This window comes from Canis lupus (assembly GCF_048164855.1).
Source record: "Canis lupus baileyi chromosome 27 unlocalized genomic scaffold, mCanLup2.hap1 SUPER_27_unloc_3, whole genome shotgun sequence".
NCBI lineage: Eukaryota > Metazoa > Chordata > Mammalia > Carnivora > Canidae > Canis > Canis lupus.
The window spans coordinates 1-23,075 of NW_027326444.1; the positions used below are offsets into that span (position 1 = coordinate 1).

General features: G+C 48.0%; 1 protein-coding gene across 2 annotated transcripts in view; it reads right to left on the bottom strand.

Moving 5' to 3' along the window:
• Positions 1-89: 89 nt before the first annotated feature.
• Positions 90-23,075, bottom strand: part of SMARCB1 (SWI/SNF related BAF chromatin remodeling complex subunit B1) — a 32,009-nt gene continuing 9,023 nt past the window's right edge. The window contains exons 4-7 of one of the 2 annotated variants that reach the window (XM_072819144.1): positions 21,384-21,521; positions 19,303-19,430; positions 9,306-9,472; positions 90-4,508 (exon numbers count right to left, since the gene is read on the bottom strand). In XM_072819144.1, coding sequence (XP_072675245.1) covers positions 4,314-4,508; positions 9,306-9,472; positions 19,303-19,430; positions 21,384-21,521 — 628 coding nt within the window. In that variant the 3' untranslated portion in view covers positions 90-4,313. The remainder of the gene's footprint in view (positions 4,509-9,305; positions 9,473-19,302; positions 19,431-21,383; positions 21,522-23,075) is intronic. The other variant, XM_072819143.1, reaches the window with a different exon arrangement.

Below are 23,075 nucleotides of genomic sequence, written 5' to 3' on the forward strand. Positions count from 1 at the left end.
CAGCCTGGGGCATGATCCTGGAGACCCTGGATCGAGTCCCACATCGGGCTCCCTGCATGGAGCCTGCTTCTCCCTCTGCCTGTGTCTCTGCCTCTCTCTCCCTCTGTGTCTCTCTCATGAGTGGATAAATAAAACCTTTAAAAAAAGAAAAAAAAAAAAAAAAACAGGGGACCTGAGTAGCCATTTTTCCAAAGGTGATAGACAGGTGCCCAATGGCACCCAAGATGCTCAATGTCATTAGTCATCAGGGAGAAGCAAATCAAAACCACAAGATCCCACTCCTCCCTCCTCTAGGATGGCTAGAATCAAGAAGTCAGATAACAAATGCTGGCAAGAATGCAGAGGGACCAGAAGCCTGGCTCTGCTGGCAGGAAGTAAAATAGTGTGGCTCCTTTGGAAAGCAGTCGGGCAGTCCCTCCAAATGCTAAACATAGCTACCACCTGACCCAGCAACTCCACTCCTAGGTATCTACCCGCAGCATTGAAAACAGGTGTTCAAACAGAAACTTGTACACGAATGCTCACAGCACTACTGTTAACAGCCAAAAAGTGACAACGCAACTGTCCATCACCTGCTGGCTGGGTAAAATAAAATATGGTCCAACTGTATGATGGAATATTCCTCAGCCACAAAAAGGAATGAAACTCGGATACAGGCTCCCACGGGGAGACATGACACTAAGGAGCCAGCCACAAAAGACCATGTGCTCTATGATTTCTATTTATACTGAGTACCCAGAACAGGCAACTCGATGGAAAGCAGATCAGTAGTTGCCCAGGGCTGAGAGCCGTGGGGGCAGGGCGATGGCTGGTAAAGGGGGAGAAGCTTCCTTTGGGATGATGAAAATGCTCTCAAACTGTGAGGGCTGTGCCTCTGCAGATCCTATAAAGCACCGAACAGCTGGCGCTAGGTCAGAGGGCCGTACCAGATGCACATCACACCTCAAAGAAGCTGTTATAAAAAAGGACAAGCAGGCAAGCAAGCCCTGCTCTAGTCAGGTGGACAGAGTTCCAGGAGTAACCTCTGTGGCTCACAGTCAGCAAGTCCAAAATGACCCCGGTGTCTCCCCACACTGATCTGTGCCAGGGACACTACCTTTCTGTCCCCCATCAGGCCCAGGGGCCAGGTTCCCTGACCCTTTGCCTGTCTCCAGCTTCCTCCCAGCCTGCCTGGCCACCTCACCCCATGCTGCAGCCTCTGATAACCTTTGGCAGCCGCACACAAGTCCCCTCTCCTAGACAGGGTACTGTTTTTTCTCTGTCCCCAGCCACAGGCACAGAGCTGGCCTAGAGGAGGTGCCAGTAACTCTACTGATGTAACTCTCCTCAAGGTAGCAAGCAGCTCGCAGGGTGAATGTCTGACACCCTCACATGCTATGCTCAGCCCAGCCCTTCCTGTGGTGGAACCCTGTCCCCCTCCTACAACTCACTGTCTTTGCTCCATCCTGCTGGCCCCTGGACATCTCTATGTCGTCCAGCTCTCCTCTAGGAGCTTAAGGCCTTTAATCTATTTGCCACATGCCAGGGCCCCTCCTCACGCTTGTCCACATCAGTCTTGCCAGTCCCACAGCTGAAGGGAAGCAGCCTCTTCTCTGCCCTGCCTCTCCTGACTTGTTTGTGGGCGTTTTGCGTCTGCTCACACATATCCTGTGACTAGCAGCTCGCCTTGCTCCACTGTGGACACAACTCAATGCCACCATCGCCGAGGATGGCACTGGTTTGGTCCTCGGTCCAAGATGCTAGCTTGGTCTTTGGGGAGACAGACAGGACCAGTTTGTGGGAATTCACAATTTACATATAATTATATCACATGCATTTACAACACGGGCTGATGGAGGCCCAGGATTTAAAGCCCCTTTTAAGGAGTCATGTGACTTAGCAGTTGCCAAGCTGTTGTGCAGCAGAGACCAGGTGGGGGCTCCTGGTCCCGCCCTCCACGGACCAGTGGCCCTTGGCCCTGGGCACGTGCAGCTCACTCAACTTCCCCCGGGGAGTGGCCCAGAGAGAAGGGCTGACACTGGTCTCCCTGGGGAGAGTCAAGAGCGGTCTGAGCTCCTGGGATGGCGTGGTGCGGTGGCGATAATGTGGGGCAGGGTCAAGCTGCAATCCCCTCCCTTGCTTGCCTTAGAAGGCCACAGTTCTGTTCCCTGGACGATGAAGCGTGTAACAAGCCAGCCTCTGACCCTAAGCTCCCCTCCCTGTCTTGCAAGTTCTCTCTAGTGCATCTGGTTGCTCAGACCACACACAGTACACACAACAGGCCACGCTTAGTGTAAGGAGCTGATGAGGCCTGGTCAGCTGGGAAAACACAGGTAGCCATCCTGATGCAAAAAGGAGACGCTGGAGCTGCCTCCCCGATCCCAGGCTGGCTGTGTCCCTCCTGCCTGGTGGGCCTGGGCTGCTGGGGAGGGGATGCGTGCTTATCCCCATCCCCAGTAAGTGGCCCTGCCTGCCATCCTGAGGATGTGACACCTGAGCGCTCAGCACTCCAGACTGCAGTGAACAGAGCTCTGTGACACCCCCGTCCTCCCGACTGGAATGCCTGAGTGGCTTCTGAGACAGGGATGGGGGTGGGGGATCATCTGGAAGTCAGGACATGCTACCACCAGGCACTCCTGACAGGGGCCTGCTCTGGAGCTGTCTGGCACACTGCTGACACCCTGAAGCTTGACAAAGGCTTTAGGATGGCTCAGATCACCCCCGGATCAGAGCAGGAGGGATGCTGCCCCATGTGCCTACATCCTCCGGGTCCTGCTGCTTTGAGCTGCATAACCCTCCCCCACCCCCACCCCCACCCCCAGCATATGCCAATCAGAACATGGATTCTGACTCAATTGGCATCTAGGGGATGAGGTATCTGGGGTCGATGTCACTCTCATGACCTGTACCACATCACCACCTCCCAGGACAGGACCTCAGGGCATACTCCAGGAAGCAAGATCACCCAGACTGGTCTTCGGGCCCACTGGCCTTGCCTCAAGCTTAGCATGCCTGGACACACACAGCCAACCTCAAGCAGGATTTCACGAGAGCCAGACACCACCACACGGTGGCTCACTGATGCCTCCTCCCAAGGCCTGGACTCTGGGAAGCAGGACCACCTGGTCGGTAGGGCAGCTGAGGGGTTACATGAGGTGACACATGTGCTGTCTTAGCCGGATGTCGGGAGCACAGGCGGTGCTTGGACCCCCACAGAGCTCAGTGGTTTCCCAGGGCCATGATCTCAAGCCCTGAAAGTGTATGGTCATTCCTTCTCTCTTGCTCAGATTTACAGGAAGCAGTAAGAAAGCAGTCTCCTGGGATTTCTGGGAAAATCAGCTGAGACACAAACATACTCACGAGCTCCATCATCTGTCCTATCTTTCCAAAAAGACCTTCGTACTTGCTCCGTATGTGCCATTTTAAGCTGTGGTCCCTGAGTAATGATCGCCAAATGTAGACGATGACAGTTTGATGAGCAGCATAAATCCTAACATCCTGTTTTGATGCAGGGATACTCAGCACCACCCCCAGACTACACTTTCCCAAGTGGAAGAGGAGCTCAGGGAACAGGGCTGGTTATGGGGGAACAGTCCTGAGGCGGGCAAGCTCTACTATTAGTTAACACTTGCCAACTCCCACCTCCCACCAGGCCCACACTGCGCACTCTAGGGGCTACCATCAATGGGAAAGGCACATCTGCTTCTCCAGAAGCCCCCGTCCCATGGTCCACCCCCACCCCGGCACACAGGATCCTGGACTGGAATGTTCTGCTTCTACTTCCACCTTCACAGGCAGCCTGGATGTGGCTCTTTATCTTCCATGGCTGCCAATACAGGGTCCAGCCAACATGGGTGCTCAACTAGTCTCTGACTTACTGATTGCAAAACAGAATCATAAAAGAAAGTGCTGGAGATCCCTTGATTCTCACGAGCTGGAGTGGGCTGTTTGGAGCAGCCCTTGTTTGAGACAGAAGGCAAGTCCGTCAGATGACAAATCCTGGGGTGGGTGACCCATCCCTGACAGAGGCAAGAGTGCAGAGGCAGTGGGGCAGGAATACCGTGGAGGGGCTGCTGGCAGCAGCATGTGGCCCTGGCGGCAGGGGGAGGGGGCTGTGGGGTGCGGAGAAGGCAGATACATCACCCCTCCCCCCGCACCATGATGAGGATGGGGAGCCCTGCTACGGAGATACACGAGGCGGGAGGAGTGAGCCCACAAAGGGCCGCTGAGCTGGCCGAGGCTCCAAAGAGACCAAAGGCATCACCACGCACAGGGAGCTGTCTTTTCCCCAAAATGGGATTAGAGAAGAACGAGGGAGGGGCTCAGCTGGTCTCCTACCTGAAGGCGTAGGTCTTCTGATGCCAGCTCAGCTGGCCCCGGATGCTGTATGCAATGGTGGTGACGAACTCCCCACCCAGCCCCAGCTCTGAGCACAGCTTCAGGGCAAATTTCTCGGGTGAGTTCTCCTTCTCTGACATGTCCCACTCAAACTGGTCCACCAGCGAAATGTTCCCCACGTGGATGTTCAGCTGGGGCAAGAACCGAAGAACACAAGTGAGAAGGGACAGAACCATGCCAACCTCGGAGGCCTCCAGGAGGCGAGACAGTCCAGCGGGGGAGCCGCCAGGCCAGCCTGGACCCTGCCCACCACTCACTAGCTGAGACCGGGGCTACCTTTCGTCCTTCTGGCCACAGGTCCCCATCCAGAACAACAGATGACACCAACGCCTGCTGGGATTGCCACAACAGGCTCTGGCTTAAGACCTGGCACAGTCACCTATCTTCCTAGTAGGTGTGATTGCCCCACGTGAATAGCCCACAAGGGTGCAGGTGAAGCCTGGGTGGGCAGCAGAGGCCCACGGCCGGCCCGCCTACCACACTTCCAGCAGACATTCTGCTGACGTGCAACCTGCAGCCAGTCCAGGCCTTGCCTGTGCAGCACCCAGACCACAATGGAACATAGCCTGCGCCCCAGGAGCTCCCCATGACACCTGCATTCAGAACCACCATCTTTACTCCTCATCCAGCAGATGAGCAGGACTGCTCTGCAACTGGGCGTCAATGAGTCACACAGGAAGGACACTCCAGGGTCTGTCTGGCTGTGTTCACCGGGCACTGTGTCCACGAGGCTCCGCCAATGGCTACAAGGCTGGGACCACCCCTCACTGCTCCCCAAGTGAACAGGCCACAGTGCACCGGCCCTTTCACCTACTATTGCTGTGTGCTCAGGTTTTGAAGACAATGCTCAAGGTGGCCACTGCTCAGGGCCCACTCCATGCAGGGTGGGTCCTTCCCGCTGCCTTCAGGAAAGCGTGGGATCTCACTCCCTGTCCCCGTTCATGAAGCTCTGAACCTCTGGACCCTACACACCACTTTTCACTCGCTGTAAATGAGGCCCCTGTCCTTTCCCATTTCCGTGTTCTGCTCACACTGGGTGACCAATGACAGTTTGCAGAACGGAAGAGCTGCCCCTTCTTGCAGGAAACCAAGGCTCATGAGCCCTGAGGGCATGCTGGGACCAAGGAGACGTCAAGCAGCAGGCAGCCCACAGAAAAACATCAAGCGGGACCCAACAGGACCGACAAGTATAGTTGTTCACAGCCAGCCCCAGCAAGCCCTGCCCCGGGTACAAGAGCAGCAGTCCTCTCCGCCACCAGGCGGCGCCATGTGGCCTGGGCTGTCTGTCCCCTCCATTAATTGGGTCAAGAATGCTTGCATCTATTAAAAATTACAGAGTGTGGGCCTATCAAGAGAGGCACAGGGAACACAACGTGAGTCTCTCCGACAAAAAGCCATCTTCGTGGGTTGACATTCCAGTTGGGGGAGAGACACCCAAGCATGTCAAATATGTGAATGGGAGGTACATGGCCTATGTGGCCAGGGCCTAAAGGGAAAATGAGGGGACAGCTGGAAAGCACACAGGAGGCCATGTTAGCCAGGAGGCCCAAGATTGCCTCCTCAGGGAGACAGCATTTTAGGAAGAACAAAATGGGCAGACAGCAGGACATGCAGCTCCTTAGAGAGAAGGGTCCTGGGCAGAGTTAGGCCTGAGGCTGTCCTAAGGGCTCCAATTTCCACAAAGGGATCTGGGAGGTCTGTGGAGTGTTCTGAGCAGAGAAGAGACACTGGCTGCCACTGAGACCTCTGCTGGAGGGAGCCAAGAAACAGTGGGGATTCGGGGGGCGCTGAGGAGCTGGACTCTGAGTGGGCCCAGAGATGGGGCAGGGCCAGGACCCCTGAGGGGGTGTACTGCACTGGGGCCAGACTCCACCCCCTCCTCAACCACCACCCCTTATCACCACATACACCTGCACAGGCAGGGCCCGGTCAGCTATGAAGAGCCTGATCGCTTGACTTGTGAGAAGCACTGAACCCCCCAAACCCCTGAAACGAAACACAGCCAACCAGTGCTAAGTGCCCTGGTAAAGGCAGCCAGGTCTGGGCTATGGTCCCAGAGTCCCCCCAAAAAAATCTGTTTTAAGTGGTTGTTCCATTCTAAGGCACCACTTTGTGAAGACACTCCTCAGGTGCCACCACAGCAAAGATCCCTGTCCTCCACTATGTCCCAGGAGCCAGAGAACAAAGAATATCCTCAAGGAAGGACCCAGCTCTCCTTGAGTTCCCTTGACCCAAACCTTGGTGTGACCTTCAGTTTCCAGTGCCTACAAGGTGGGCACTGTCCCCGCGGCCATAAGCCCATGAGGGCTCTGACCTGATAAACACAGCAGCAGAGCTTCTCTGGGCCGTGTCCAGCCTTAGTGGCATGAAGCCCTCGTGTTAGAGCCGGGCAGGAAACGCACCTCGAGGGTGGGAATGACAGGCGGGATTGTAGAGCCTGAAAGGGCCTCACAAAGGTTGCCAACAAAGCCTCTGGTCAAGAGAGATGGTGCAAATCCTGGCAGATTTTCAACTGCCTGCTAACTTTCTATACAGCTTCCCACAAGCCCTATCAGGACTTAAAACAAAAACAAAACCAAAAAAAAAATTCTGAAAAAAGTATCAGGAAGCCAGCTGGTTAGACTCAGCAGGACCCTGGTCGTGGCCAAGCCCACCCATTTGGAAGCATGTTGTTGGGGGCAGCTGATCCGTGAGGCCGCAGTTACAGGACAAAGACAAGGCACAGAACCGAGTCCTCGGGGCAATCCTTCAGAGGTGAGAGGCTACACGTGAGAATGCAGGTGAGGGTCCCACTGCCCCTTTTCTTTCCTATGAAGTTCCCCTTCTTTCTCAGTCATACCCTTTGTCTGCTGGTTGGCAAGAATATGAAACTAAAATGGGTTAAGAAAAACAGATTCTCTCAAAAGAAATAACCACTGGGGCACCTGGCTGGCTCAGTCAGGAGAGCATGCAACTTTTTTTTAAGATTTTATTTATTTATTTATGGGAGACACAGAGAGAGAGACACAGGCAGAGGGAGAAGCAGGCTCCATGCAGGGGACCCGAATTGGAACTCGGTCCTGGAACTCCGGGATCACACCCTGAGCCAAAGGCAGAGGTTCAACCACTGAGCCACCCAGGCATCCCATAGAGAGCATGTAACTCTTGATCTTGGGTCACAAGTTCAAGATCCACGTTAAAAGAAATAATAATAAGGGCAGCCTGGGTGGGTGGCTCAGCGGTTTAGCGCTGCCTTCAGCCCAGGGCATGATCCTGGAGATCCGGGATCGAGTCCCATGTCGGGCTCCCTGCATGGAGCCTGCTTCTCCCTCTGCCTGTGTCTCTGCCTCTCTCTCTCTCTCTCTGTTTCTCATGAATAAATACATAAAATCGTAAAAAAAAAAAAAAATTTATAAAAATAAATAAATAAAATCTTTAAAAAATAATAATAATAAAATAAAAAATTTAACAAGTAAGGACACTGAATGAGTAAACAAAAACTTCCTCACAAAGAATAACCCTGGATCTGATGGCTTCCCTGGTGAATTCTACCGAACACTGAAAGAACTAGCACCAATCCTTTTCAAATTCTGCCAAAAAACTGAAGAGGAGAGAACGCTTCATAACTTGTTGCCCATATAACAAAGCCATATACTACCAGAAAGGAAAAACTACAGGCCAATCAATATTCCTTATAAACATCGATGTAAAAATCTTTAACAAAATACTAGAGGGATCCCTGGGTGGCGCAGCGGTTTGGCGCCTGCCTTTGGCCCAGGGCGCGATCCTGGAGACCCGGGATCGTGTCCCACGTCGGGCTCCCGGTGCATGAAGCCTGCTTCTCCCTCTGCCTGTGTCTCTGCCTCTCTGTCTCTCTCTGTGACTATCATAAATAAATAAACATTTAAAAAAAAAACAAAAAACAAAATACTAGAAAACTGGGGACGCCTGGGTGGCTCAGTGGTTGAGCCTTTGGCTCAGGTCGTGATCCCAGGGTCCTGGAATCGAATCCTGAAAACTATAAAGCTATTAAAAGAAAACAGAAAAATGTTTCATGACATTTTATTTAGCAGAGATTTCTTAAGTATGAGACCAACGGCACAGGGAACAAATGAAAAGACAACTTAGACTTCATCAAAGTAAAACATTTTATGCATCGAAGGACACTATCAAGAGTAAAAAGGCAATCTACGGAACGGGACAAAATATTTGCAAATCACATATCTGATAAGGTATTGATATCCACAATATATAAAGAACTTGTAAAACTCAACAACAAAAGAACAAAAAAACCTGATTAAAAAAAGGCAAAGAACTTGAACACACATTTCTCAAGATCTACAACTGACCAGAAGGCACATGACAGATATTCAGTGTCACTAATTAATGGAAATGCAAATCAAAGCCACAATGAGGTAACACATCACACTAAGCAGGCTCTGTAGCAGGCAGGCCTGGGCCCAAATCTCAGCACTATCACTTATCAGCTGGGCAGTCTGGGGCAGGTGATGTGACCTCTCCATGTGGCAACCTCTTTATCTGTAAGACAATGGCTAAGGCAGCAGCTTCGCCCAGAGTTGGGGCGGGTTACTAGACAGTGTGAAGTGTGGTTGGCCCAGCAAGCCCACAGGAAGAACGTGGCACTGCTGTTCAGCTCCCTGTGGGCTTCCCTGCTCTGCCTGGCAGCTGGCTTCATTCCTCTGTAGCACCTGTGCTCCCCTCAACACCTGAATACATCCAGAATACATCTCTTACTCAGAAAAATCAACCTACAACCCTCCCTGGGGTGAACAGCCACATACTGCCTTTAAGACAGCCTTCCAGAAGTCTAACCCCACAGCACAAACCCCAAAGCCAGGCTTTGGCCAAGGCCTCAGTATACCCTCAGCATGCTATGACCTGTCTGTCCAGGACTGGAAGGCCCTGGAGGAGGGTGAAGAGCTGCCTACCTTAATAATGACACGTTGGTCTGACTGGTCCTCCAGGATGCTGTCCGTGGGGTAGGACTCTATCTGCTGTCTGATGGCAGAGGCGATGGCTGGGACAAATGTCAGCGGGTTCAAATCCAGATCATCACAGAGGATTTCTGAAAACATCTCAGGAGTCATCAGCTTCTCTGAAATCAGGAGAAAGGGCAACAATTACCAGCTGATTGCAGGACCTAACTTTATCACGTTTGGCCCTGGCCGCCCCATCCCCTTCCTTCTGTACTAGACCTTCCCGACAATGTTGAGGATAAAGTTATGACAATTGAGGTGACCCTCCCAGACATGGGGATGGGAGGAAGCACAGGGCAAGCACCGCCTCCTTCTGGCCCTCATTCCACACATAATCCTTTGATACCTTGATCTGGGACTTCTAGAGTCGGGAACTGAGAGGAAAGAAATAGTTGTTCAAGCCACCCAGTCTGATACTTTGTTACAGAAGCCTGAGCAAAATAAGTCACTTTGTGGTCAGTGACCCACAGGCACACAGTCATCCACCACTTGCTCCCCAATAGAGAAATCCCTCCGACACATTAGGCTGCTTCTGGCTTTTTATGGTTCCCTCAGTTTCTTACTCTCTGGGTAGTACATGCACATAACAAGGTGACAGATAAGCAGGTATACATGGACCCTGGATCCTAGAAATGCAGCCATACCAGGTATAAACTTGTAGAAGCCATCTACAACTGGCCAGATTACAGCAAGGTCCCATGTGGTCAGATGTCTTCTCTCTGTTCTGCCCTGTTGCTATAATCCAAACTTTAATGACCATGCACCACTTCTGGGGTGAGCCACCAACAAGAAAGTCAAGGATGCATCCCCTTATTGGTACATGGCATAATTCCATCATCAAGAACCACATCTGCTCAACAACTGACCCTACTATTCCTCCACCAACCCAGAAGGGGTAGAGCCCAGCCATTCTAACAATACCATCAGAACAGACCCAGAACACTCAGTCAGCCTATGATCAGTAACTTATAGCAAGCAAGCGTAGTTAATTTTGGAGATTGTAGCATGAAGCCAAAGTACCCTATAAATACAATGTGCACATTTTCTTACATTAAACTTTAGTTTGAGGTAACTGTAAATTAATATGCAATCTTGATTACTGTAGCTATATACTGAGATGAGAATCGGGAGATTGATTCCTCCTACTTTATTCTTTTAAAGATTTTTTAGGGGGATCCCTGGATGGCTCAGCAATTTAGTACCTGCCTTCAGTCCAGGGCGTGGTTGTGGAGTCCCAGGATCAAGTCCCACATCAGGCTCCCTGCATGGAGCCTGCCTCTCTCTCTGCCTCTCTGTGTGTGTCTCTCATGAATAAATAAAATCTTTTTTTAAAAAATGGTTAAAGGTTTTTAAACATTTTATTTATTCATGAGAGACACACACACACAGAGAGGCAGAGGATAGGTGGAAGGAGAAGCAGGCTCCATGCAAGGAGCCCGACGTGGGACTTGATCCCGGGACTCCAGGATCATGCCCTGAGCTGAAGGTAGGTGCTTAATTGCTGAGCCACCCAGGCATCCCTATTCTTCCTTTCCAAAACTGCTTTAGCTATTCTAGTTCCTTTACCTTCCATATAAATTCTAGATAATTTTGTCTACATATACAAAAAGTCTTGCTGAAATTCTCATAGGAATTGCATTCAACTTACACAACAATTTAAAGAACTGACATCTTGGGTAGTCTAATCCATGAACATGGTATGTCTGTCCATTTATTTAGATCTTTAATTACTTTTATTGGTGATTTGTAGTTTTTGCTTTTGGCATACAAACCCTGTACACATTTTACACCAAAGTGGTTTTTTCTCTCTCTCGATTTTTTTAAAGGTTTATTTATTTTTAGAGAGGCAGAGAGCATGTAGGTAGTTATGTGGGGCAGAGGGAGGGGGAGACAGAATCTCAAGCAGACTGTGTGCTGAATGTGGAGCCCATTCCCACAACCGAAATCATGACCCAAGCCAAAACCAGGAGTTGGTTGCTGAACCAAGTGAACTGCCCAGGTAATCCCAAAGTATTCCTTTTTAAATTGAGTGAATGTAAATGGTAATGTATTGTTGTTCATCAATAGTACACAGAAATACAATTGATTTTTGCATGTTTATCTTATAATCCTGTGACCCTGCTAAACTCAATCATTAGTATTAGCAGGGTTTTTTGTAGATCTCTTGGGATTTTCTATGTAGGCAATCATGTCATCTACAAATAGGGACAATTACTTATTTTTTTTTTAAGATTTTATTTATTTATTCATGAGACACACACAGAGAGAGGCAGAGACACAGAGAGAGAAGCAGGCTCCATGCAGGGAGCCTGATGTGGGACTCCAGGATCACGCCCTGGGCCAAAGGGAGGTGCTCAACCACTGAGCCACCCAGGTGTCCCTTTACTTACTTTTTAAAGACTTGAAAGAGAGAGGAAGAGAGTGTGAGCAAGCAAGGGGAGGGGCACAGGTAGATAATCTCCAGTGAGTATGGACCCCAATGCAGGGCTCAATCCCAATCATGACCCAAGCCATGAAAGTTCGCCACTCAACTGACTGAGCCACTCCAGTACCCCCAAACAGGGACAGTTTAATTTTTCTTTCTGATCTGTATGTTTTTTTATTTAATTTTCTGGCCCTACTTGCACTGGCTAAGAAAGAACAAGAGTGATGAGAGCAGACATCTTTGCTTTGTTCCTGATCACAGCCAGAAAGTATTCAGTCTCTCACCACTAAATATGTTAGCAAAACAAAACAAAACAAAAACAAACAAACAAAAATATGTTAGCTATAGGATATTTTGTAATGTTCTTTATTGAAGTAGTTCCCCTTTATTTCCATTTTTCTTAACGTTTTTAATCAAGAATGAGTGTTTTGTTGTTTTTTTCTGCATCAATTGATATCACCTGGTTTTTCTTCTTTAGTCTGTTAATATGGTGGATTATGTTGATTGATTTTCAAATATTTCACTAGATTTGCAACCCAGGAATAGCAAACACTACTTGGGTCATGGTATATAATTCTTTTTATCTACATTTTGTTTCCTAGTGTCTTATTAAGGATTTGTGTGTCTAGGTGCCTGGGTGGCTCAGTCAGTTAAGTGATCTTAGCTCAGTTCCTGATCTTGAGGTTGTGAATTCAAGCCCTGCATTGGGCTTCATGCTGAGCAGGAAACCTATTTTTTAAAAAAGATTAACACATCCATAATATTGGCCTATCATTTACTTTTTCTGTACTGTCTTTAGTTTTGATATAAAGATAATACTAGCTTTGTAAAATGCATTGGGGTAAAAAAAGTAAAATGCATTGAGAAGTGTTCCTTCGTCTATTTTCTGGGACGAGATGGCAGAGAATTGATGTTAGTTCTTTAAATATTTGGTAAAATTCTTCAGTCACCATCTGTTCCTGGAAATTTCCTTTTGGGGAGTTTTTAAACTATGAGTCATATTTTTTAACAGTTATAGGACAAATCAAATTATCTGATACTGAGTGAATTGTGGTAGCTCACATTTTACAAGGATTTGCTCCATTTTGTCTAAATTGTCCAATTTATGTGTGTAGAGTTTTTGTGGTGCTCCTTTTGATATCTGTAGCATCTGTAGTGATAGCCCATTTCATTCCTGATTTTGATAATTTGTTTTCATCTTTTGTCGTCAGTTTTGTGAGGTTTGTCAATTTTACTGAGCTTTTCAAAATATCATATATATATTTCATTAATTTTCTCCATTGTTTTCCATTTCAATTCCATTGATTCCTGCTCTACTATGCCCTACCTCCTGCTTGCTTTGGTTTTATTTAGCTTTTCTTTTTCTCAATTCTTGAGGTGGGAGATTATAGATCTGAGACTTCTCTACTTTTCTTCTGTAAATATTGATACTACAAATTACCCTGTCAGTACTACTTTAACCATATACTACAAATTTTGGTATCTGATATTTTCACTCAGGTCCATGTATTTATTATTTCCCTTTAGATTTCCTTTTTTGAACCAGGAATTAATTAGAAACGTGTTGTTTAGTTTATAAGTATTTGAGTCCATTCTGGTTGAAGAACACATAATGTACAATTTCAATTCTTTTAAACTTGTTTAAATTTCTTTTTAGTTTGTTTTATAACCCATGACATGGTTTATGGGCTGTATGTCCCTTATGAAGTTAAAGAGAATATGTATTTTGTTGTAATAGACAGTGTTCTATACATGACGATTAGATTCTGTTGGCTTATGGTGTTGATGGGTTTCTTTCACCTTGTTCATTTTCTGTCTAGTTGTTCTATCAGTTGAGACAGAGAGATGTCAAAGACTCCAATATAACTGTGAATTTGTCTGTTTCTCCTTTCAGCTCTATCAGTTTTTGCTTCACATGTTTTCCAGCTCTGTTGTTTGGTGGATACATATTTAGGATTGCTAGGTCTTTTTGGTAGACTGACCTTTTTATCATTGTAGTACCTGTAATCTGTGGCTTATCTGTGGCTTTGCTTTCTCCAGTCTGTTACCTGTAGCCAACTTTGATCTGGAAGCAAATGATCTTCCTTCTGATGTATCATCAGAAGATTAACAGTAGGCTAATCCTACATCACAGTGCCTATGACATTCACTTCACTTGATCTCATGAAGTAGGCATTTTATCATCTCACAAGAAAAAGCGTGAATATGATACACTAAGATATTTTGAGACCACGTTCATACAACTTTTATTACAGTATTGTTATAATTGTCCTATTATTGTTAACCTCTTATTGTACCTAGTTCATAAACTAAACTTTACCATAAGTAGGCATGTATAAGAAAAAACATAGTATATATAGAATTTGGCACTATCTGCAGTTTCATGCATTCACTGGGGGTCTTGGAATATATTCCTTGTGGAGAAGGGGGAACTACTGTATTTAACTCTCTACCTGTGGTAATTTGCTTTGCTCTTAAATCAGCTTTATCTGATACTAATGCTACCATTTCTTTTTTTTTTTTTTTTTAAGATTTTATTTATTTATTCATGAAAGACACACACACAGAGAGAGGCAGAGACACAGGCAGAGGGAGAAGCAGGCTCCATGCAGGGAGCCCGACACGGGACTCGATCCCGTGTCTCCAGGATCACGCCCTAGGCTGAAGGCAGCGCTAAACCGCCAAGCCACCGGGGCTGCCCTAATGCTGCTTTCCTCTGATTAATGCCTGCATGATTTATCTTTTTCTATGACTTTATGTCCAACCCACCTATATCATTATATTTGAAGTAAGTTTCTTGTAGATAATGTATCATTGGATCATGCACTCTGCCAGGGGTATCTGGCTGGCTCAGGTGGTGGAGCATGCATTTCTTAATCTCCAGGTCATGAGTTGAAGCCCCATGTTGGGTGTAGAGGTTACTTTTAAAAATAAAGTGTTAGGGACGCCTGGGTGGCTCAGTGGTTGAGCGTCTGCCTTCGGCTCAGGGTGTGATCCCGGAGTTCTGAGATCGAGTCCCCCATCAGGTTCCCTGTGGGGAGCCTGCTTTCCCTCTGCCTATGTCTCTGCCTCTCTCTCTGTATCTCTCATGAATAAATAAATGAAATCTTAAAAAAAATAAATAAAGCATTAAAAAATGTACTCTGTGAATCTCTGTTTTTTTAAACGGGTAATTACTGACATATTAAGGCTTACATCTGCTACGTTTTTTTTGTTTTCTTTTCTTACCTTCCTGTGGGTTAAACATTTTTTAGGATTCCATTTTGAGTATATCTTTTCGCATAGAAATTTTAAGCCCTTCTACACGTAACATCATATATACATAATTTAATCAGTCTACCAGTTTCATTTTTACTAACTCAAGTGAAGTATAGAAATTTTACCTCATCATGTTTCTTTACACTCCCTCATTTATAATACAAGTATCTTTTTTTTTTTAATAATACAAGTGTCTTAAGATATTTCCTCTACATACATTTAGAACCACATTGGACAGCATTATCATGTTTGCCTCAACTGTCGAACATAATTTAGAAAACTCAAGAGGATAATGCAAGCTTATTTTATTTACCCATATCTTCAGTTATATTTTCTTCCTTCCTGATGTTCCTTTTTTCTTTTATCATCTCCCTCCTTCTTTTTTTTAAAGACTTTTTATTTGAGAGAGAGTGAACAAGTAAGCAAGAACACAAGCAGGAGAGGGGCAGAGGGAGATGAGACTGGATGGGGATATGGGGCTCAATCCCAGGACCCTGGGATCATGATCTGAGCCAAAGACAGAGGCTTAACGGACTGAGCCACCCAGGTGCCCTATCATCTCCCTTCTTTTAAGTTAGGTCTATAGGTGATAGTATTCCTCCATCTGAGGATTTCCCCTTCATTCCTTTTTTTTTTGTTTTTTTAAGATTTCATTTATTTATTCATGAGAGACACACAGAGAGAATCAGAGACACAGACAGAGGGAGAAGCAGGCTCCAAGCAGGGAGCCTGATGTGGGACTCGATCCCAGGACCCCGGGACCATGACCTGAACCAAAGAAAGACGCTCAACTGCTGAGCCACCCAGGCGTCCCTCCCCTTCATTACTGAAGGATATCTTTACTGGGTGTCCAATTCAAGACTGGTAGTCCTTTTCTTTCAGTGCTTGAAACACCATGTGCCATTTCCTCTAGCCTCCATAGTTTCGGATGAGAAATCTTTTGTCATTCCAGGTTTTCCCCTCTAAGTCAGCTGTTATTTTCCTCAGCTCTCAAGATCTTTTCTTTGTGTTTAGTTTTCAGAAGTTTAAATATGATGAGTCTCAGCATGGATTTCTTTGGGTTTATATTGCTGGGATCCACTTAGCTTCTTGAATTTATCATTTGAGGTTAAGTATCCAAAGTGAACATGTAGACACAAATCTCTAGAAACCGGGACACCTGGGTGGCGCAGCAGTTGAGTATCTGCCTGCGGGGAGCCTGTTTCTCCCTCTGCCTATGTCTCTGCCTCTCTTTGTGTGTCTCTCATGAATAAATAAATAAAATCTTAAAAAAATAAAATAAAATAAAATGTCTAAAAAACAAAAACAAATCTCTAGAAACTGCTTCTGGTAGCCATGCCTTACAGGGTCCCAATCACCCCTGGCCTGTGTGCAGGAGCAAATACCACACCTTTTCCTGAGGCAGCTTGTGGCCCTGCCTTGGGATTCCCTGATCCCTTGGTGGGGCCAACTACGTGTTCTTGTTCAGCAGCTCATCCTTTTTGGAAGATTTTAACATATCCCAAGGAGGCTGGCTATTGAGACAGATGATGGCATATTTCACCAGCAACTCACGTAAGCTCTCTTGCATGTCCTAAGAAAAGATAACCTTGAACACATTGTTAACAGATACCTACCAAAAGCCTGTTGGGAGACAAATCCTGGTTATGAAGAATGTCCCGGTTCTGAAGGACATGTAGTTCATTCATGCTGCTCAACATTTTTCAGTTCCTTTGTGATAGAGTCTCACACTTACCTTTAAGGTTACTTGAAATTTCAAAGTAAATTACGTATGACCACACACACACACACACAAAAAAAAAACAGTGGTTTTGAACATGCGATTTTAACTACCATGCATGGCTTACTAATCGCCAGTTAAGAACTATAGCTCTTAGACATGCTAAATATAAATACCACTAGGCTGAGGAAGAGTTCACAGAACAAAATTATTTTGTACCAAATACACCAAAAAGTTTGTACCAAATTACACTTAATGGGGGATATGGTGTGTTACAAGAGGACTCCTTTGAGGAATAACCTGGAAACTCATGGGAGAATTCCTGGGTCTTCCTGGACAGATCCACATCTCCAATGCATTATACAGTGTCCTCTTCCTGAGGTCCGGGCGGAGGGGAGGGGTTATAGGTTCTTTTGGATTCAAGTACTATGTGTGATTCTGTCCCTTCTGAGCCACAAGCAGCTGTTCACCTTGACCACACTGGTAACTGTAGAACGATCATCCTGTCTGTCTCTGCCTGGTTCTAAAGGGCTGAGCGTTATGGCCTCCCCTCGCAACGTACACCTACTGAACTGTGTGTATGAACCAGAGAACGGGCTTCATTTTGTTCTTCTCCTTTCATTTTCCATTTCGTCCAATTTTTCCTAACGACATCTTTTGCATTTGCTTTATTCTTTTGCACCAAATGTTCTCGTATAAGATGCCTTATCCCTTCTGGAATAGGGTGGGAGTATAAATAAATAGTCTGAGCCTTCTATATGTTATTGAAAGAAAAATAACATGATAATACACGACAGGGTCAATTTGAATGGCTAAGTTCCTATGCCATGGCCTATGGCCAGGTTCTATGCTAAATGTTGTAAGAAAAGCAGCAATAAAAAAAAAAAAAAAGAAAAGCAGCAATAAAAAACAAGCTCGTTGACCTCAAGGGGTTGAAATGGGGAGAGAGATGAATTAGCAACTAAAACATAGGCCAGCTGAGATAAGAAGGGAACGGTGTTAACAGGGGATGTGTAGCATTGGCCATGGTCTGGCACTCATCAGCTGTCCTGTCCTCATGTTGGAGTATCACCAATGCACCACACCTGCTCTGTCTACACTCATTACAATATCCCAGAACCCCTCACCACGTCTCCCCTTGGCAACATCTTCTCTCGCCAGCTAATCTGTGGGCCCTGGAGGACATGCACCCAGCTCTCAGGCCTTGTTCCCAGAGCCAGGCAGAGGCCCTTGGACTCATACCTGGCATATCAAGTGCCAGGAGATGACCAAAGGAAACAGCCTAATCCCTCTAGAAAGCTCAAGGCAACCACATATCAACAACTACACACGTTCCTCCTTGAGGAAATCCCCTCTGGGAGAAAAAAGTTGTAAACGATTATATTCTCTGCCATGGGAATGTCTAATAGCAGAAGGAGTTTTAGCAAAAGAAGGCACTACAACTCAACAGAAAATTGTGTGCCAATTATGAAGACCAAAGAAACCAGGAGGATACTTATAAGTGAAGAAAAATAAAATTATACTTGCACTATAATTACAACTCTGTTAAATATCTTTGCACGTGCCAAATGACTGGCAGGGAAACTATTATTAGGAACGCTGAGATTCTGGAGATTCTCAACTTCATTTAAAAATTATACTCACTGGGGCTTTTTTCATTGCTGTTCTTTGGTTTTGGTCTGAATATAAATAATCTGTTTTAAAAAGTCTGATTCAGGAAAACAATAAAGAAAAAATAAACACATATGCAATCCTCCTTCCTGAATGGGATAAGGACAAAACACTCTGAAAAATGTCTCCTGGGCAGCCCAGGTGGCCCAGCGGTTTAGTGCCACCTTCAGCCCAGTGTGTGATCCTAGAGACCCGGGATTGAGTCCCACATTGGGCTCCCTGCACGGAGCCTGCTTCTCCCTCTGCCTGTGTCTCTTCCCCTCTCTCTCTGTGTCTCTCACGAATAGACAAAATCTTTAGAAAAAAAATAAAAAAAGAAAATGTCTCCTACGCTTTCTCTTGCTCATGAAGAGTATGCTCTCTTGAGCATGAAGTCATGCTCAGGGTCTGGGAACCAGGAAGAGCAGGCATCTGACCCAGGACTTACAGAGTGAGAATGGGAAAAGGAAGAACAGACAAAGGGAGGGTAGACCTCACTGGGATGAGAGAGGTATGACACGTGCACACACGGCATCATGACAGATTAGAGGGTTGGACAGAGCTAATGCGAGGTGGGTAGAGGGCCATGCGTTGATCTGATCTGAGTAGCAGCAAAGTCATCGTGAGCTCATTGGATAGAGAGGCTGCATCCTGACTGGCCCCTGACCTGCCCAAGCTCGCTAGGAGAGGAAGGAATCTGAGGCTCACATGCCCAACCCACAGGAAATGGGGGCAGAAGCAGGATCTGAACCCAGAGTCCACACCCTAACAATCTATGCCACAAAGCTCTGAATGTCGTGTTCAGAGTCCAGGATCCCAACAGGCAGGAGGCAAGAAAAAGGACTGTTCACACTTCAGCTGGGCCTGGGCTGCGCAGACCCCAATCTCCCACATACCATTCATGTTCCATGTAAAGGCATCTCGCAGCTTCTGGCCATCGATCTCCATGTCCAGCCGGATGGGGACCAGCACCTCAGGCTGGGATGCATTTTCATGGATCACAGCTGGGTCGTGGTCATCAAAGCTGGAAGTGAAGTGGCAGCAAAGTCAGCAAGGGGTGCCATGGGTCTCCACGCTCAGGGCCTCCCTCCCTCTTTGCACTACTGTCACTGCTAACTCGGCCAGAGGGAGAAACCCACTTCTTATGGTGACTTGTTAACTAAGGGCTGAGCCAGCGGGGAGACCAGGCAAGCAGGGGTCCTGCAGCCACAGGAGCAGAGTTCCAGGCTTCAAGGACACTCAGGGAAGGAGAGGGAGCTACGGCCTTGGGCAGTGGGGTATGACCTAGACGTACCCCAGAGGAAGCGAGATTTAGGCCCCAAAGCAGGTAGAACTTTCACAGAAAACTGTAGGTAAGGAAGGGTATTTTCTTTTCTTTTTTTTCTTTTTTGGAAGAGTATTTTCAGAAGAGGAAATACTTAACCAAATCCAAGGGGCAGGAGTGGTGAGGAGCTGTTGGGGAGCAAGAGCCAGAGCACTGAGGGTGGGATGCAGGTTGGGAGGAGGGAAGGAGCACTGTCGGGGACACAGAGAAGCTACACGTGTCCAAGTACCCATGCTTCTCCATCTCAGGCTATGGAATCCAGCCTCTACCCCGAGGGAGCTCCAGGAGAACCCAGAGCAAGGCAGTTATGCAGTCATATCTGTATTTCAGGAAGACACAGAGGAAAGAGGCTGGGGTGGTGAGGGGGGCAGGGGTATGCAGGAGGGCACTGGGAACCTAAGGGTGTCTGCGGAATACGGAGGGCTGAGAATTGCTCGGCGGGGGTGGGGGTGGGAGTGGGGGGTGGGGTGGCAGAGATGACAAACATGAGGAAAACACACTGTATGCCAGACAGCAGTGCTCTGGGAAACATGACAGGGAAAGCGACAGGAGACAGAGACAGGAGTGGCCATTCTAAAGAGGGGTAGGCAGCTCTGAGAGGTGACATTCAAACACTGATGGGAAGGAAAGGGAGAAAGGGAAGGAAGAGGGAGAAGGGGTCAGCGGTGCAGGTGTTGGCAAGGAATGAGCTCTCGGCCGAGGGAACTACAGAAGCTTCTGGGTGGCTCTGAAGGCAGTGAGGAGGCTCATGTGCCTGACGCAGGGTGAGGGCGGTAAGAGAGGAAACCAGACGGGGGCGGCCACTATGAGGACTCCAGGCCTGGGCGAGGGAGCCCACATCTGAGGGGGAGCTGGCCAAAGGCGGTCCAATTCCGGACACTTGGAAGGCTAAGAAGGCAGGAGTGTGCAGGAGAAGAGTTCTGGGGTTTTGGCCTGAGGGCAGGAAGGAGGGAGGACTGTGTCCTAGACTCAAAAAGTTGGCAAGCAGTGTGTGACAGATACCTGAGGATAGTGTGTAGAGGTGAGGGCAGGCTGCAGAGATAAAAGTGGGGGTGAACTTGAAAATGCCCCCCAAAAGAAATTTAGTCCTAATCCCTGGAACCTGTGACCATTATATGGTGGTAGCGGTGGTGGGGGGGACTCTGCAAATATAATTAAGGATCTTAAGAGGAGAAGGTTATGCAAGTAGCCCTAAATCACATCATAAGCGTCCTTTTGGGAGAAGACCGGGCAATATTACACATAGAGGAAGCGGCCCTGTGACCCACTGAGGCACAAACTGGTGATGCAGCCACAAGCCAGGGAATGCTGGCAGCCACCAGAGGCCAGAAGAGGCAGGAAGAGCCTTCCCCCCCAGCCTCCAGAGGGAGCAGGGTCCGGCTGACACCTTGATTTTGCTGCACTGAACTCCTGTCCCCAGAACTGTGAGAACCTGGAGGCGTTGGGGAAACAGGCAAGAGCAGCGAGGCTGAAGCAGGCAGAGCAAGGCAGAGCAAGCTGGAGCAAGCCAGAGCAAAAGCCAGAGACTGGCTGTCCCCAAAGCCGACAGGGAACAGTCTCGAGAAGGCAGCATAGTGTTTGGGGGAACATAAAGTCAAGGCAGGGAAGAGGGTAAAATTAAGGCGGCATCAGCAGAGAGTGAGGCACGCTCACCACAGAGGGAAGGTTCTCTTCTTGTCCCGGCCCATGCGGTTCCTGTTGATGGTCGTGGAGCAGGGCACAGCATCCAGATGGTGGGAGCTATTGGGCAGGGTGGGCACCCACTGGCTGTTCCTCTTGGCTTTCTGTTCCCTGGGGAGATGCGAGAAATGTCCCTGCTCAGTCTTGGAGCCCAATACTGGCCATCAGATTCCAAGTCACGGTCTGTGGAAACCCACTGCACCCCTGGCAGGCTCCAGTGGTCCGTGGTGACCCCCCAGCACCCCAGATTCTGCACGTGTACTCCTCAGGCTCCCATGGCATCCATTCAGAGGCACCTGGCTTACAGGAAGGGTGCAGAGAGGCCGCAGTCACAGGAGTGCATGAGTCCCAGTATAACACGGAATGTGCTAGGCATGACTCCATGGAAGCCCTACCCTTTCTGTGAGGAATGCGAGTGAGGAGACTTCCCAGGGGAGCAAACCCTGGAGTGGAACCTTAAGTCCTGGGTTGGGGCTCACTGGGGGCGGGAGTAGGGGAAGAGCTGGAATGGGAAGGGCATTTCAGGAAGTGCACAGGTGGCAAGAGTGAGGAGGCAGGGCTGGGGCTGGAGAGGCAGGACATGGAGAGGGTTCCCACTGTGGCGGCTGGCATGTTCCTCAAGAACTGACTGCACTCGGCCGGTGGCTGGGGGATTTGAAGAAGGCAGAGAAAGATCAGATCACTCTTTTAGATACACAGGCCAGCTTGAGATGGACAAGGCAATACTTCTGGCTTCCAGGTTTCCAGAGCAGTACGGCTGATGAGAAACTGTATCAGTAAAAACTTTCTGGAAAGTGAGGCTCAGAGTAATTCAATTAACTCACATACCATAAAGGGTTCACTCTTCTCTGCAAATGAGAGGTTGCTTTCACTACTAGGAAAACACCAAAAGGCTATTTTAAACCAAGGATCCAGGGCCGGGTTTGAAAGACAAATGTTCAGGTTCCCACGACGCTCTGTGCATTACTTTATCATCTTCAGGGCCGCCTACCCTAGTTAAGTCTGAGCAACGTGAGGGCAACCACTGTGTGTCATTCACTTTTATATCCCCAACACCCGCACCTTCAATAACTGAGTGCTGCCGTTGAGAGAACATACCAGCAACTGCTCAATTTCCCTCCCCTCAGTGTCCTCAGAGGAGGGGTGGGGAGACATGGCTGGCAGCCCTTTCCAGGGGGTGGTGGGCAGGAGCAGTGGCCATGACCTGCCAGGCCCCAGGCCCTTTGACTCTTCTAAAGCTGGGGCCACTTGCACCTCCAATGCTGCAGTTCCAGAACACTCCTTAACTAAGGGTGTGGGCAGGGAGAGATGTACAGTACCAAACTCGGCTGGGACCCTACCAAGTCTCTCCCATCCTATCTTACTCTGGTCTAATGACCAGCCTTACCATATATACCAGAGGCCTGGGAAAAGGAGGAACGTGGAACTAATTTGGGCAGGGCTTAGAGCTGAAACAGCAAGACAAGTCCATCTGGGCCAGTGGTTTCAAATCCTGGCTACACAGACTCACTTAAGAGTACAAAGTTTCTGGCAGGAAGTCTCTGAGCCCCACTCACATCTAGGTACTTCCATCTCTGAGGAGGACCCAGGAATGCAGGTTCTTGACAATTCCCCTGGGCAACGCTGATGCAGCTGCACATGTATTTGGGAATCGCAGGCCGAGAC